At 46.4% G+C, this 15,907-nt stretch overlaps 2 protein-coding genes across 2 annotated transcripts in view; both read left to right on the top strand.

Moving 5' to 3' along the window:
* LOC129720113 (serine/threonine-protein kinase meng-po) overlaps positions 1–15,907 on the top strand; it is a 68,872-nt gene that overhangs the window by 11,959 nt on the left and 41,006 nt on the right. The window lies entirely within an intron of this gene.
* LOC129720624 (uncharacterized) lies at positions 338–1,345 on the top strand. The gene has a single exon (XM_055672111.1). It carries the CDS (start codon positions 338–340, stop codon positions 1,343–1,345), a length of 1,008 nt encoding a protein of 335 aa, XP_055528086.1.

Genomic DNA, 15,907 nt, shown 5'->3' with positions numbered 1-15,907 from the left:
GCGTCCGAAGTTGGGTATGGTGCATGCATTTACGCTCGTTCGACTGGCAAGGATGGGCAAATCAAAATTGAGCTCGTCGCGGCAAAATCACGGGTTGCTCCACTCAAACGGCTTAGTCTGCCGCGGCTTGAGCTTTGTGCTGCACGTCTGGGGGGGGGGGATTCCTTGCTGGTTCTGGTCGGACTCAACTGTCACTCTTCATTGGATTCAGGCACCACCTAACACTTGGCAAACGTTTACCGGAAATCGTACAGCTGAAATTCAGCAACTTACCCACGGCTACAGCTGGAATCACGTCAAAGGAACCGACAATCCGGCAGACCACATTTCTAGAGAAATGCTCCCTCAGCAATTTGTCATCAACAGCATCTGGCGCTGTGGCCCACCCTGGCTTTCAAAAGGGGAAGAAAACTGGCCTAAACACCCCACTGGAACTCCGCCAGATGACATACTAGAACGACGAAAAACTGTACTAGTGATACGCCAGCCACTGGAACATTGTTTCCTTTTCCACCGATACTCATCCTTCTGGCGCTTGGTTCGAATTACCGCTTTGATTCTTCGCTTTGCCAACCATTGTCGTCGCAAATTTATTCACTATCCTCACCTACTCGCTATAGCAGAATTAGAACAAGCAAAGGAAGCGCTAACGAAAGTTGCACAGCAGGAAATGTTCACTGAGGAGCTAAAGGAACTGGCACAATCCCGGCCTGTTTCCAACAAATCATCGTTGAAATTACTTGGTCCTTTTCTCGACGAAAAAGGCATTATTCGTATCGGCGGCAGACTTGAGCGCTCCACTGAAAACTGCCAAACCAAGCACCCAGCGATTTTACCTAAAATCCACCCACTCACACGCCTCATCACGAAACACTATCACGCACTATGCTTACACTCTGGTCCTCGCATGACGCTAGCTACGATGAGGCAAGAATTCTGGCCAATCAACGGAAAAGTTACCGCTAATCTTGTGTGTAGAAAGTGTCCGCGATGCTTCCGCCAAAACCCTGTCCCTGTTAAGCAACCCATTGGCCAATTCCCGAAATTCCGCATCACGCCTAGCAGAGCTTTCACCGTCGTCGGAGTGGACTACTGCGGCCCTGTCTACATCAAACCACCACACCGAAGAGCGGCACTACGAAAAGCATACATAGCCGTGTTTGTTTGCTTTGCCTCCAAGGCTGTACACCTCGAGCTCGTCAGCGATTTGTCCACAGATGCCTTCATCGCTGCCCTACGTAGTTTTATCGCCCACCATGGTATGCCGTCTGAAATTCAATCGGACAACGGGGCTCGAACTGTACCGCCTCTTCGACAACAAACGCACCCGGGAAGCTATAACTAACGAATGCAGCCAGCACCGAATCCAGTGGCACTTCATCCCACCACGGGCACCTTCTTTCGGCGGCCTATGGGAGGCTGCAGTTAAAACCGCGAAAACATCACTGGTAAAAATTCTCGGCAGCACCCAGCTCTCCTTTGAGGATTACGCGACCGAGCTTTCCCAGATCGAAGCCAACATGAATAGCCGTCCGCTGACATCGCTATCGAACGATCCTTCGGAGCTAGACGTTCTCACTCCCGGTCATTTCATCATCGGATCGTCACTTATCAGCCTACCGGAGCCGAACTACACAAACATCCCCACCAATCGGCTTGATCACTTCCAGCAGCTGCAAAAACTCATCCAACAACATTGGGACCGGTGGAGGAAAGAATACCTCACAGAACTCAACCATCAGCGAGAGAAGGCTACATTTTCGACCCACATCCAGGTCGGACAGATTGTTTTGGTCAAGGAGGACGGAAAACCTTCCATCTCTTGGCCTCTCGCACGGATAGAAGAAATTCATCCCGGAGCCGACGGAGTGGTACGAGTTGCCACTTTGCGAACAGCTACTTCGACCGACAAACGCCCTGTTTCGCGGATTTTTCCACTCCCTGACAACCAGCAACCAACAGCCGAACCAGATGATCCTTCAGAAACCGAAGAAGCTGAAAAAGGTACAAAACAAAAAAGAGAAGATTAATGTCGTTTTCGTTTTTGCGGTGTAGCTACCCCGCGGACTACACTTTGTCCTATCACTGTTTTTTTTACATTTTCCGGACTATCCCGGACTACCCTTTTTCTGTCCCGGACAGTCCGCGCAAGAAACAGAGTGCAGTTTTGAAGACACCAACACATTCACACGTATGTGTCAAAATCAAAAAAAAATGTGTCAAAATCGGTTTGCTTTGATTATCGTTCTTCGCGTGTCTAACATCAGGTTGAATTTTATTTATTTTATTTTGTTATTTTTTCATTTTTCAGTAAATTGGCAAATTTTTCGTACAGCAGCACAAACGCGATAAAAGACAATGGCGATAATGACCAAAACAAAAGTGACAGCTACCTCTGGTATTATACGCACACCATTGCAACTGCTCGGAAAGTGTTTTTTTTAAGCTGCAAAGCGTAGTCCGGGACGGGATAGTCCTGCCGTAAAAGAGAATTCGACATAAGTTAAAAATTTCATTCCTTGTGCAAAACAGTTCCATGTGCTTTTGTAGTTTGTTTTGATAAGTAAATTTGAACTGTCAAATTTAGGTGGCCGGCAATGTAGATTCACGGTATGGAAAGGGCTACTGTCGGTAACGTAGTTTTTGATAACCGTTGGTAGCAATCGTAGGTAGGCGTAGTTGAGCCGAGACACATCATCTGCCATACTTAGCCAAACACACGATTACAAGCAAATCAACCAATCTCTCCCAGCCCAATATTTCAATGCTTCTGGCCTCGTTATAAAAGGTCATTCCACCATCATAGATCCCTCTTTCTTACTATCGATCAACCCAATAGCAAGTGTCACGGCCGGTCACTAAAATTAATTTTAGATTAGTTGTAAAACTCTAGTAGTTAGTTTAAATAGTTAATAAACGTTGTTAGAGTGTAAAATCTTTTTGAGCCAATAAATTAACAGTAGAACAAAAATCGTGTAGTGAGTGCTTGAATAAAAGGAGCTAATCGCATACTGGCGCTTTGGTGTGAAGTTAGGCAATAAGCTCGACTAGATAGGGAGAGCGCAATTTTATGCTACTAGAATTCGGGATTCGCGTCGGAATCGCGGAATATCGCTAAATTGGAGGTCACAACATTAGTAATGATCAAAACATGTGATACAGTGTTTAAAGCATGAAATTACATGAAGGAAGGGGTTCACGAGAAGACAGTGCTAACTTCCCACCTCGAGTTCAAATTAGTGGTGATGAAATCGAGGTGGTCAATGAGTTCGTGTATCTGGCCTCACTGCTAACAGCAGAGAAATTCAACGGCGTATTATGGCACCAATCGTGCATACTTTGGTCTCCGGAGGACGCTCCGATCGAGTAGAATTCGTCGCCGCACCAAGTTAACCACCTACAAGACGCTGATCAGACCGGTAGTCCTCTACGGGCATGAGACATGGACTATGCTTGTGGAGGACCAACGCGCCCTTGCGGTCTTCAAGCGGAAGGTGTTACGTACCATCTTCGATGGACTGCAGATGGAGCGTGAATAAGGCGAATGAACCACGAACTGCAGGAGCTGGTTGGGGTGCCATCTATCGTTCAAACCGCTGAAATTGGCAGGTTGGGGTGGACTGAGCATGTCGCAAGGAAGTCTGATGACGGCCCGATAAAGGTGGTTTATGAAACTAATCTGTCAGGGACGAGACAGAGAGTTGCACAGCGGGCAAGGTGGATCAATCAGGTGGAAGACGACCTGCGGACCCTACGCAGACTGCAGAGCTGGCGGCTCTAGCTAGTCGATATCTTCCTCCGCTATGACGTGTCACACCTGTAGCCAACATGTGAACTCTGGTACGATACTTCTCATCCGTCGCCGCTACCACTCAGAGTCAAACCACTCGTTGAACGTGGATGATGCCTCTGTGCACTTCTCGCGCTGTGGTGCTGATCGTACTGGTAATATGTCTCCACTATTCGTTCAGCTACCCTTCACCTTGCTCATCGATCCGCTCATCAACCTTCTGCTGATACTGACAGCTCATTCGTATCTTCCTCGTTGTCCTCATTTTCAATACGTTGGGCAACCGGGCGCAGATCTCGAATATCACGAGATAATGATACGAATCAACATTTGGCCCTCTGAACGATCTCACCTCTGTATCGTCTGAAAAGTGCCGACCATCGATCAGAACATGACCGGTCTGGTAGCAGACCACTTTATTTGGTTGCATCCAGGTGTGCTTACGAAAATTCCTGCGTGTAAATAAGTGCTACTGATAGCCATGTTTCTGACTGCAGCGAAATTGAAATGCGGATAAGTAGTTCAGATTCGGTATGCTACCTCACTAGGGCTGCAATACCTAGTCTCGCGATGGGGCTGTCGTCTTAGATGTAGCTGGCGAAGCACCGAATTTCAAGATTCAGCCTCCGATCCGAGTCAGGCGCTGTTTTACGCCGCCCTTTCCATGGAAGGACAGCCGCGTACGATTCCCCTTCCCAGTCAGCATTCGACCAAAGTTTCCATCGGAGGTTAGTTACCCGACCTCCGCTAAGCTTGCTCGTATCCAGGTTGGAACCTTGTGAAGCTTGGAACAGGATTAGATGACCACTGTAGGGTCTCAAGTGACACGTGTCCAGCCGTTCACCTAAACTCGCAATGAGGGTCCATTTAAAAACAATTCTGGCCCTAGGGCAGAACCTGTATTGACCTACTTTAATTTAAGGGGTTATATACCTTTTTGGTCGAGAAAAATGAGGGAAGTTTGAATTTATTTTTAAGTGCATAGCACCATTTTCATTGCATCAAAGTGGTATTTTTCTGAAAGTACAGTTTATCAACAACAAAAAAATACGTTTGATTTTGATATATACCAATTATTACTGGAGTAATGGCCGTTTCCCCGAAACGCTATTTTTTTGCAGAGGCTTGCGGTGATCCCGATAGAGACTCAGCGGATCAACCGCAATCAAAAAACTCATATTATTTCATTAGTTTAGAAGTGTGCCGGGTCCTTGAACGATCGCTTTTATGAGTATTTTGTTTTTGTTTTTGAGCGCAAAAAATTGCATTACAAAATTTTTTGCGGCAAAATGTAAGTGTATGTTTCAAAAAGCGATCGTTCAAGGACCGGCAAATTTTATAATGAAAATTAAAAAAAAAAGATGAAGGAAATCGGTTCAGTAGTTTCCCCGCAATCAGGATCACGGCAAAGTCATTTTCCGGAAAAAACTATTCCGAGATAATCGCGTATAATGTTTCAAGTTTAGCTTATGCGGCCGTGGTGAGGCGCGTTGCAAATCGCTCTAACTTTCTTCCTATTGCTCAGATCTGTATGAAAACTTGTGGAAATGTTCTCAAGATGTTGTATTTGAAGATAATGTAATAAAAATTTTTCCGGTTTTTTGAAAACTAAAATGGTATATAACCCCTTAACTGCACAATTCTATAAGCACAGAAAGGCTTCAAACAAGCAAAACGTGATACAAAAATTGAGCACAAATACACAGTGCAACAATTTTTTGCCTTGGCTTCTATACATAATTTTTTGATGAAGTTTGATGCGAAAATAAATTTACCCGAGTTTGAACATATTTCAACTTATAGGGCAACAAAAGCGCCTTTTTTAATTTTTGAGAAATCGAAAATTTTCTTTTTTTTTTCGACGCCATTTTGTTTTAAGACCAAATATCAAAATTCTAAGAATTTGTCCACATATTAACATCTTCTTACCCATTAGGGTGTCCCAAAATAAATCGATGTTAAAAAAGTCAAGGTGCTCAGCCCTAAATTGAAAGATAATGTTATTTATAGCTTTTTTGTGGAACATTTCGACTTTCTAAACAATTGATTTCAGGTTGCCCAAACGTGTTTTAATAAAAAATGACTTTTTTAGGCTACAAAGCTAATCTTTTGCACTTTTTTCAATTCTGTTCGATCCCTAAATTTTTCCATATGCAGGCATACCTCGATTTTACGCACATTCTCGTTTTTGAAGTGTGCGTAAAATCGAATTGTGCGTAAAATCGAAGCAAGATTTTTTAATATATTTCATAACCCAAAATTGTTTTCCGTAATCGGAAATTTGCAAAAAACATATGAGGGAACATTCAATTATCACGTAACGCTCGAAAATTTAACAACACACACAAAAAAAAATTAAGGTCAGAACAAGAGAGTGACATAGTTGAAGAAGGGCTCGAAGCAAGTAATTACGTGATAAATAGATATTCTCTAATGGGCCGTGTATGGCATGAACATCTGGAAAATGAGTTCAAGGAATTATCTGGAATATGAGCGTAGGTGTGTATGTGTATAGGTGTGTTCATGTATGTGAATATGCGTGTGCATGTTTGTATGTATGTGTGTATGTGTGTGGATGTGTTTTTTTTTTAAAGGTGGCGGGGAAATCTGCAAACAGACACCTGAGAAGAGAACTCAGGGTGTGGGGATGAGACTAGGGGAGAGATGCTGGGGTAGTTACAATCCCCCAGACACCTACTTATCCCTGTCCCGACCCACTAAAACCCCTCCAGTCTCCAGCCCTGGTCTTCCCGGAACGACGGTTAAGTATTACGTCGGGAAGTGGCTTTTGTGCGTGATGCACCTTCTTTACTCTTATAACCTCCTAGCTAACTACCTGGAGACTGGTAATTAGCTACCACTGGCGTGTTGGTGGTTGACCCGCCACACACGTTGCAGCTCCAGAACAATCTGAGAGGCGGCCGCACAGACCGCGTACCAGATGTCCGGGTCGTCGCACATCCTCCGGACTAGATTGTCCGGAGTAGTGCCAGGCCCGCTCACAGCCATCATGCTGCTCCTCGCTCTTACGAAACGGGGGCATACGAAGAAGGCATGCTCAGCAGTCTCCTCCTCCTCCACGCACTCGGGACACATGGGGGACACCGCGTGTCCGAACCTGTGCAGATATTGCCTGAAACAAGCATGGCCTGACAGGATTTGTGTCAGGTGGAAGTTCACTTCACCATGTCGTCTCCCGACCCAGCCGGATCCCTCCGGTATGAGTCGGTGCGTCCATCTGCCCTTTGTGGAGTTGGACCATTCCCGCTGCCAGCGGAGCATCGAGAATGACCTTCTGGTACCTCGTATGCCCCTTGTGTCACGTTGGTCGAAACACTCTCTGTCCTCCTCCATGGCGATGCTGATAGGCATCATGCCGGACAAGACACAGATTGCATCGTATGACACCGTACGATACGCACTCGCAACTCTCAGGCACATGAGCCTGTAGGTACTTTCCAGTTTACCACGGTAACTGTTAGTACCTAGCGCTCTGGACCACACTGGCCCACCATACCTAAGTATGGACGAAACCACGCTGGCAAGAAGTCTTCGCTTGCTGCCATAAACCGCTGAGCTATTGGACATCATACGAGATAGTGCTGCAATAGCCGATGAGGCCCTCTTACAGGCATAGTCGACGTGACTCCCGAACGTGAGCTTGTCGTCCACCATAACCCCCAAGAGCTTCAGGGATCGCTTCGAGGTGATGGTGCAGTCTCCGACTCTGACCACCGCCTGTTGCTCCGATTTACGGTTGTTCACAACCGTGACCTCCGTCTTATGATGCGCGAGCTCCAGTTTCCTGGAGCGCATCCAGTCCTCGACCTTGCGTATACAGTGCGCGGCCGTCAACTCGACCTCCTCGATAGACTCACCGTAAACCTCCAGCGTTATGTCGTCTGCAAAGCCGACGATCACAACCCCTACAGGGAACTTGAGTTTTAACACTCCGTCATACATGACATTCCACAACACCGGGCCCAGGATAGAACCTTGCGGAACTCCTGCGGTAATTGGGACGCACTTCTGACCCTCCTCTGTGTCGTAAACAAGTACTCGATTCTGGAAATAATTTTCCAGAATCTTGTACAGCGACACCGGTACATGGATGCTCCTGAGCGCGAGCGCTATGGAGTCCCAACTGGCACTATTGAACGCATTCTTCACGTCGAGCGTGACGATTGCGCAGTAGCGTATTCCCCTTCTCTTGCGCTGGATTGCTACCTCCGCCGTCTTGATGACGGAAGAGATTGCGTCCAGCGTGGACCTGCCCTTCCGGAAGCCGAACTGGTTACTTGCCAGACCGTGTACACCCTCCGTGTACACCCTCCGTGTACCTCACCAGTCTGTTGAGGATGATCCTCTCAAGCACCTTGCCCGCGGTGTCCAGCAGGCAGATAGGCCTATATGCCGATGGGTCCCCTGGCGGTTTCCCAGCCTTCGGCAATAAGACCAGTCTCTGCCGCTTCCACCTGTCCGGAAAGAGACAGTCATCCAGGCACCTCTGCATGACTGCCCTGAACAGCCCGGGGGCCGTTTTTATCGCCAGCCTGATCGCCAGGTTAGGGATACCATCCGGTCCCGGTGCCTTGCTCACCTTTAGGGATTTGGCGATCACGATGGGTTCCTCATTCGTAAGCCTTGCCTCCTCCCCTGCCTCGACACGGCTGTCGTCGCTCACGGATTGGATGCTCGGCAGGTTGGCCGACCACCTCTGGTCTATGTCTGAGATACTGGAACGTCGGACGTGAGACTCGACCGCCGGAGGCCAAGGACTTGGCTCGTGGCGTGGAAAGAGTCCCTCGATGCTACGCTCCAGCATCGCTGGTGATCGCTCTGCAGGCGCCAGCGCGCCTTTAGTCTTGGCCATTACGATCCTGTAGGCGTCACCCCACGGATTTGTATTGGCACTCGCACATAGCCTATCGAAGCAGGCCCTCTTGCTGGCCTTTATCGCACTCTTTAGCATCGATCTTGCCGAACTGAATGCTGCGCGGCGCTCTGTCCTCTCTTCTTCGTTCCGCGCACGCTGCATCCTCCGTCTTGCACGAAGGCACACACTGCGAAGGTCGGCTATCGCGTCCGTCCACCAGTAAACCGGTGGCTTTCCATTCCTAGGTTGGCGAGTCCTAGCAATGGTGGCGTCGCACGCCCGCGATAGCATAGCAACTAGTTGGTCAGCAGTCGGGCGGAGCCAACTGCCCCCCTCGCGCTCCCTTCTCATTGCCTCTTCGAATACCTCGGCATCAAAGTGCGATGTCTTCCACCCGCGAACGGTCGGAGTGTTGGCTCTACCCGTCGCTTGCCGCCTCTCGTTGTTGTCTACACTAAAACAGACCGCCTGGTGGTCGCTATTAGTGTAGCCATCGTCTACCCTCCAGTTCATGATCAGTCCTGGGCTGGAGAACGTCACGTCGATGATCGACTCCGCACCATTTCTGCTAAATGTACTCTTCTTCCCAACGTTGGCCAGATCTCGGTTGAGCTTTGCAAAAGCCCCCAACAGGATCTGGCCCCTCTGGTTCGTGAAGCGACTTCCCCACTCAACAGCCCAAGCGTTGAAGTCGCCCGCCACCACCAACGGCGTTAGGCCCGTTAGCTCCATGGATAGGAGGTCGACCATCTGGGTGAACCTTTCGGTAGACCAACGTGGCGGAGCATAGCAACTGCAGTAGAACACTCCGTTCACCTTAGCAACTACGTACCCTTCTTTTGAGGTTGAGACAACCTCCTGAACCGGGAACTTGCTCGTCGTACATATGGCCGCCAAACTGGACTTATCCGCAACCCAGTTACCGTTTCGGGAAGGGATGCGGTAGGGATCCGATATGACGGCGATGTCCGACAACGACTCAGTGGCTGCTTGGTGTAGCAGCTGCTGAGCCGCGAAGCAATGGTTCAGGTTCAGTTGCATCACCCTTACGCCCGTGGTTTCGCAGCCGGCTTACCCATAAAGTGTTTGGCGTCCCGTTTCCCGGAACATACCATGCACTTGGGAGACTCCCCACAGTCCTTCGCTTTATGGCCTACACCTCCACATCGCCTGCACAGCTGGCTCCTATCGGACCCCTTGCAGGTCCAGGACTTATGTCCGCCCTCGAAGCACTGGAAGCAAATGTCTGGTTGCTGTAGTATGCCCAGAGGACATACAGACCAGCCGACCTTCAACTTGCCCTCTTTCAGGGCCAGGTTAGCGTCCGCCGACGGTAGTCGGAAGGTAGCTATCTGGGTCCCCGCCGGACCTTTGCGGAGGCGGATTGACTCCATAGCCACCTCCACCCCGCACTTCGCTTTAAGTGCTTGTGCAATATCGCACCCCTCAGTGATTTCGTCCAGGTTTTTAAGCTGGAGAGTCACTTCTGAGGTGAGTGCCCGCACTTGCACCTCCTTCCCTAGGACCTTTTCAGCTACCGTTTTGTAGGTAGCCCCCTTGTTCTTGGCGTCCTTCCGGAGCTCAAGTATCATCTCGCCAGTGCGAGATCGGCGGATACTCCGCACATCCGCCCCCAGATCCTTGAGCTGGGTTTCCCCCCTCATCTTCTTCAAGACTTCTGAGTACTTCGACCCATCCGTCTTGAGTATGAGGGCATCACCCCTACTCTGCGCCTTTTTGACCTTTTTTGGTCCTCTGGCCGCTCCGCCATCATGTCGCGTCGCACCTTCCCGACGCTTCCTACCCTCTACGGTAGTCCAAGGGTTGCCCGTAGCCTCCACCTGTGCCTTTTCCGCGGTGGACCTTGAACCGGTTGGCGTGTGTTCCCGTGGGAGTAGCACGACCAATCGTTTCTTGGTGTTCCCGGGGGCCGTTTCCCCCGGGGACTGCCTCGTTCGCTTAGCGACCTGCCCCGTGGAGCAGACCAACGCGAACGAGGGGGCGTCTGTCTGCACCTCTTTAGATGCAGTCGCCCTCCCGGTCCTGGCCGCTTTCTCGGCCGCCTTCACCCGAGCTACGAGTTCTTCGTGCTCCTTTCTGGCTTCATCAATGGTGCTCCGAAGCAGGAGGAGGCTCTGCTTCAGGTCGCCAGCGATGTTTCGCCTGTTCGCCGAGAACTCGATTATGGCATCGAGTTGTTCAGACAGCGCCGCCACTCTTGGCCGCGTGTCCATACACCTTTCGACGGCCTTGACTAGCAGGGGACCGTCCACCGAGATGTCTGGTGTGGACACCGACGGATTCGCCGTTCCACCTCCAGACTTCGCCGCATCCGTCTCCGCCTTCTTCTGCGGAGACCGCTGGATGCCACCTCGTGCGAAGGGATTTGGTAACCCCTCCGCACCCGTCTCTTTTTGGTTCTTCGAGTTCATTTTTTGTTAATTGGGTCCCCCTTCCAGCCGCTATCCTTGTCCATAGATGAGAAGTCGCTTGTATGGTCCCATGGTAATCTATGCCGAAGCAGTGAGGCCATGGGTAAGGGGGGTCGCCATAGTACCTTATGAGCACTATGACGCCCCCGCCCGCGTAAGTCAGGAAAGGGGCATCTTGTCCTAGGACTAGTTCCCCCCCATCTGATCCTTCTCTGCCTGATTCCCACCAGGCAAAATGGACGCGGAACGTACTGGAAGGCCTGCCAGGTTTTACGGGACGGAGACCCCTGCACCGGGTACCATCTCGCCGTTTCAAGCCGCTGTCACGCGACTTTACTAAGGGAGCTCGGTGCAGGTGCCAGCCCTTGGTCATGGTTCCTTATCGTATCCGACTCGAATCCGTTTCGTTCGCTGCCAGTTGCCATAATTGGGACCTTACTGGTGTCGGCCCCAATGGACGAGGGAGTGCATTTGGTTGATGGGAGCGGCACTACTCGCTCCGTCAGAGATGCTTCCGGGTAATTGTGGCATTTACGAGGAGTCGACGGCCCAGTGTCCGACTCTCACCACCCCTAGGTAATCTCCCGCTGCTGGTCCAGGGCTGTTAGGTACTGTCAGCGGTCGCCCTCATACAACGTGACCTCGGCGGTCGCCACGCGCCGACCCGTGGTGGCATGCAGCTCTGCTGTGTGGATGTGTACGTGTACGTATGTGTAGGTATGCGTCTATGTATGCATGTGTGTGTACGTGTGTATGTGAGTATGTGTGAGTATGTGTGTGTATGTTTGTGTATGTGTGTGTATGTGTGTAGGTGTGTTTCTGTGTGTATGTGCGTATGTGTATGTACGTTTGTGTTTAAAAATGTGTTATTTTTGAATATTTTGCATGATTCAGTTCAGCATTGCATGGTAAGTGGTGGGGAGCCTGAGAATAAACTCATACTTAAAGTCCTTTTTGAAATCGAATGGCCTTGATTCTACTAAGATTCGAACCCAAGACCATCCGCTTGACAAAGCGGACTCTGTAACCTTGCGGCTACGCAGCTCCCCTTAACAAATATGTTAAATAACTGTTTTATTTTGGGAGATAAAAAATAATAATGTTCAGAAAACAAATGCATTTTTAGATGCTTGATAACTTAGTAGAAGGTTTAAAAATTCGCAAAAAAAAGCGAAAATTGTGTTTTTCAGCGCTTTCTAATATATAATTCAATGTTGCTCGTAATATGTAAGAGATAGAAACATGATGTCTTCGGTAAAGTTTCTTGTTTTAAGATAACCTAAAACGTTGTCGAAGACACCTTGCGTCTATCTTATTCTGATTTAAAAGTAAATTTTCTATCTCACTCATTGGTGAATTGATCACCCATCTTTCTACATTAAAAGATGCAATTTAAAATATCCTGAAACTTCTCCAAACATATCTTAAGATTATAATCAACATTTGAATCACTATTTAGAAAATTATACGCACAAATGGCAAAATAAAACACTGTGCAAGCGAGATATTGAGCTTTAGTGGCATTTTCGACAAAATGCATATAAAAACCATCACATGTAAAAACGCCAATATATCAGCCGCCAATAAGATATCAAGGGTTTTTTCCATGTAAATTCTCGTCTTGAATCCCGCTTTGCAGTAAAAATTTCAGTTCTCACTCAAAAAAAATTTAAATGTGTTTTGAAGGGTTTTATCTGAAAATTATAAGGAAAATTCACTTTTTTGTGATGTTTAGTGGGCTCTATGAGTCAAATAATTGAATACGATTCTGAACCAAACCATGCAAAATATTCAAAAGCAATCCCACAAAAATAAAAAAAAACATGGAAAAATTTAGGAATCGAACAGATTTGAAAAAAGTACGGAAGAGTGGTTTTGTAGCTTAAAAAAGTCATTTTTTCATAAATCACGTTTGGGCAACCTGATGACAATTTTTTAGAAAGTCGAAATGTTCTACAAAAATGCTATAAATAACATTATCTTTCAATTTAGGGCTGAGCACCTTGACTTTTTCAACATCGATTTTTTTTGGGACTATACTACAAACATGCCAAACCGGTTTCGTAGAGTTTGAACACAGTTCACCTTAAGGGGGCAATGGGAATTTTGCCCCAATTCCTCTACAATACTAAATAAGGTTTATCTCGACGTTAAATTAGCTTATTTGGAATTTGTTTAATGTGATATCAAGAGTGTAAGTAATAGTCAAATATACAATATCAATTTGTCTTCACATAGTCCTCTCCTTTTTGCGGGGAGGGGGTCGCATTTAACTTTATCGAAGACGCGATGATTCTGTCTCATATCTGAAGTGAGATTTTTATGTTTTGACCGGCCCTGGCCAAAAATGCAACCCCCTATTATAAGTTAATTTAACGTTGAGATCAACCTATTTTAGTATTGTGGGAGGATTGGGGCAAAATCCCCATTGCGCCCTTGAATTGAAATATGTTCAAATTCGGGGGAATTGGGTTTTGCATTGAAATACACATAAGAATTGCATATAGAAACCAAGGCAGAAAAAAGTCAATTTTTGTTGCACTGTCTAATCATGACCTATCACTGTGCAGCCAAAAAATAAATTGTGTCATTTGTTCCTCCCTGATACTCCTGATAACTCCCAAAAAGCATATTTTCATAAAAGAAACTCAAACTTTCCAAAGCTTATTATGAAATATCTAAAAAAAAAACTGATGGTTTGACAAAGTTAGTCACAAAGAGCTTTATGATTTGAAATTGTGTGAAACTTAACTTTCATGGGAAATGATGTTTTTCCATTTCTCCACCCAGGACCTTTTATTAGAAGTTTTGGAATAAAGTTTACATTTAAAAAACGGACAAAAATTGTCAATTTTTCATGAGTTTACCTTCAAACGCAATGACGAAATTATCCATGCAGCATCAACTCGAACTCTAACCGTGATGGAGAAAACAGTGAAACATGCGCGCTTAAAGAACAATGGTGCAACCGACCAAACAGTGAAAAAGTACCTGGCGAACATGGACATACATGTCAGGAAGCGGCAGTTCCACACACTGGTCTCAGAGCAGCATGCAACGACGAAATGAATGACGAAGTCGGTTTTCCCGGCAATTCAGAGCGTGCGATGGTGATGGATGATAACCCTGGATGGCAACGACTGGCAGGGCTCTTCGTATTTTACTTTCCTCTACGAAGTGACAAAGCTCCGAGGTAAAGTTCATTTTACACACCAAGTTGCCCAAGAAGGTGCTGCTGTGGCTGACACTCAGCGAGAGGGGAATGTCAAAAACGGTCTTCTTTTATTCCGAATTGGCCGTGAGCGAGGAAATTTTTGTACGAAATGCCTGCCGGAAATTGCGTCGTTCATCAAAGAACACCAGAAGGGCGAAGACACGGTGTTCTGACAGGTTCTAGCGTCGGTCCACTACACGAAGCGATCGTTGAAAGAGTTGAAAGATAATTGCTTTTAGCAAAGCCGACTTATACGTCTTGCGGTGGTGTAATCGCAAACGCATCTGACCGGAGATTCGAAGTTGTGGGTTCGAGTCCCACCTGCTGGACTATGTTTTTCGTAAATTTCTTATGAACTATTTCCCCAGTTAGTACATTTTTCAATCGTCAGCTCCGCATTCACTGCTTGAAATAGGAATTAAAATAGCTTGACTTGCATTATAGTCATTAAAAATAAAAAAGAAAATTAATAATGTTATGTCGAATGCCTTGCAAGAGTCTGTGTAAAGGGTTTCTACGTGGTTGCCACTGTTCAAGCATTCAAAGTAAATGAAACAAATTCTAAATGGTTTGAAGTAGTAGACCTACCTTTGAAAATGCCATTTTGTTACAATTGAACAGAATAGTACGAGCCATCAAGACTCTAGTTCGGCATAAGTAGAAAAAGATATTTCCCTCGCAATCTAAAATTGAAGACATTTGTTTTGTATAGTAGGATTTTGTGCCAACTCAACAGAGGAGGTGTCAGCACCATCTCAGAATTCAGTTGAATTTTATCTGTACTAAAGTTGAAAATTTATATTTTTATTTATAATTTAGAACGTTGTCAAGGAACAACTTCTAGAATATTTTTATATAAAAGATAAGACATTTTCCTAAATGTCATCTTTTGAAAACGCTTCTTCATCTCTTGTTCAGATATATCGAATTTTAAAAAAATAACAGCCTTTTAAAATGTTAGTACAGATAGATTTTCAATAAACATATACAGAGTTGCTTAGGGTAGGGCCTACACATCCACAAAGTTTTATTGAACTCAGAAAGTGCTGCCAACATCTGGTTGAGTTGACGCGAAATCAACATGAAATGAGGCATCTACTCATAGCGGACAATATTAGAATAATTTAATTTATGATACATTTTGGAAGCCAAAAAAAAAACATAAATTCTGCACACCTGTGATGTAAATATTTTTGTCGCACATTATTGCAAATTTGACGATTTATTCATCGGCGTTTAGAACGTTTAATTTTAAGTTACGCTTACCGTTTCACTAACTAGTTTAAACAATAAACAAATCGCCAATTTAATTTTTGCGTCGGCAGTTGGGGAATTAGCGATTTAGTGGCACGGTGCCCACCACTACCTGTCCGAATAAACACACAAATCAGGTACTTTTAAAAATGACATTTATTCACAAAACCAAACAGTCAATTTGTCGATCACTCGTCGGAGTCAATCTAATAGCGTTGTATCACTCCTTGCTAAACAGTCAACAAAAGTGCTCAACCGGCTACTGAATGCTAATTAATAGTAACACAGTTCTCAGCACCAAAATAGCGGCTCGTGTTATAAGAAATGCCAGATGCAACTTA

This window comes from Wyeomyia smithii, chromosome 2, assembly GCF_029784165.1.
Source record: "Wyeomyia smithii strain HCP4-BCI-WySm-NY-G18 chromosome 2, ASM2978416v1, whole genome shotgun sequence".
Classification (NCBI taxonomy): Eukaryota; Metazoa; Arthropoda; class Insecta; order Diptera; family Culicidae; genus Wyeomyia; species Wyeomyia smithii.
The sequence above is the reverse complement of the archived record's forward strand: the minus strand, read 5'-3'. Positions and strand labels throughout refer to the sequence as shown.

What these genes read in the sequence shown, in the direction of transcription:
- LOC129720624 (XM_055672111.1), top strand. Translation starts at nt 338, where the DNA reads ATGCTCCCTCAGCAATTTGTCATCAACAGCATCTGGCGCTGTGGCCCA.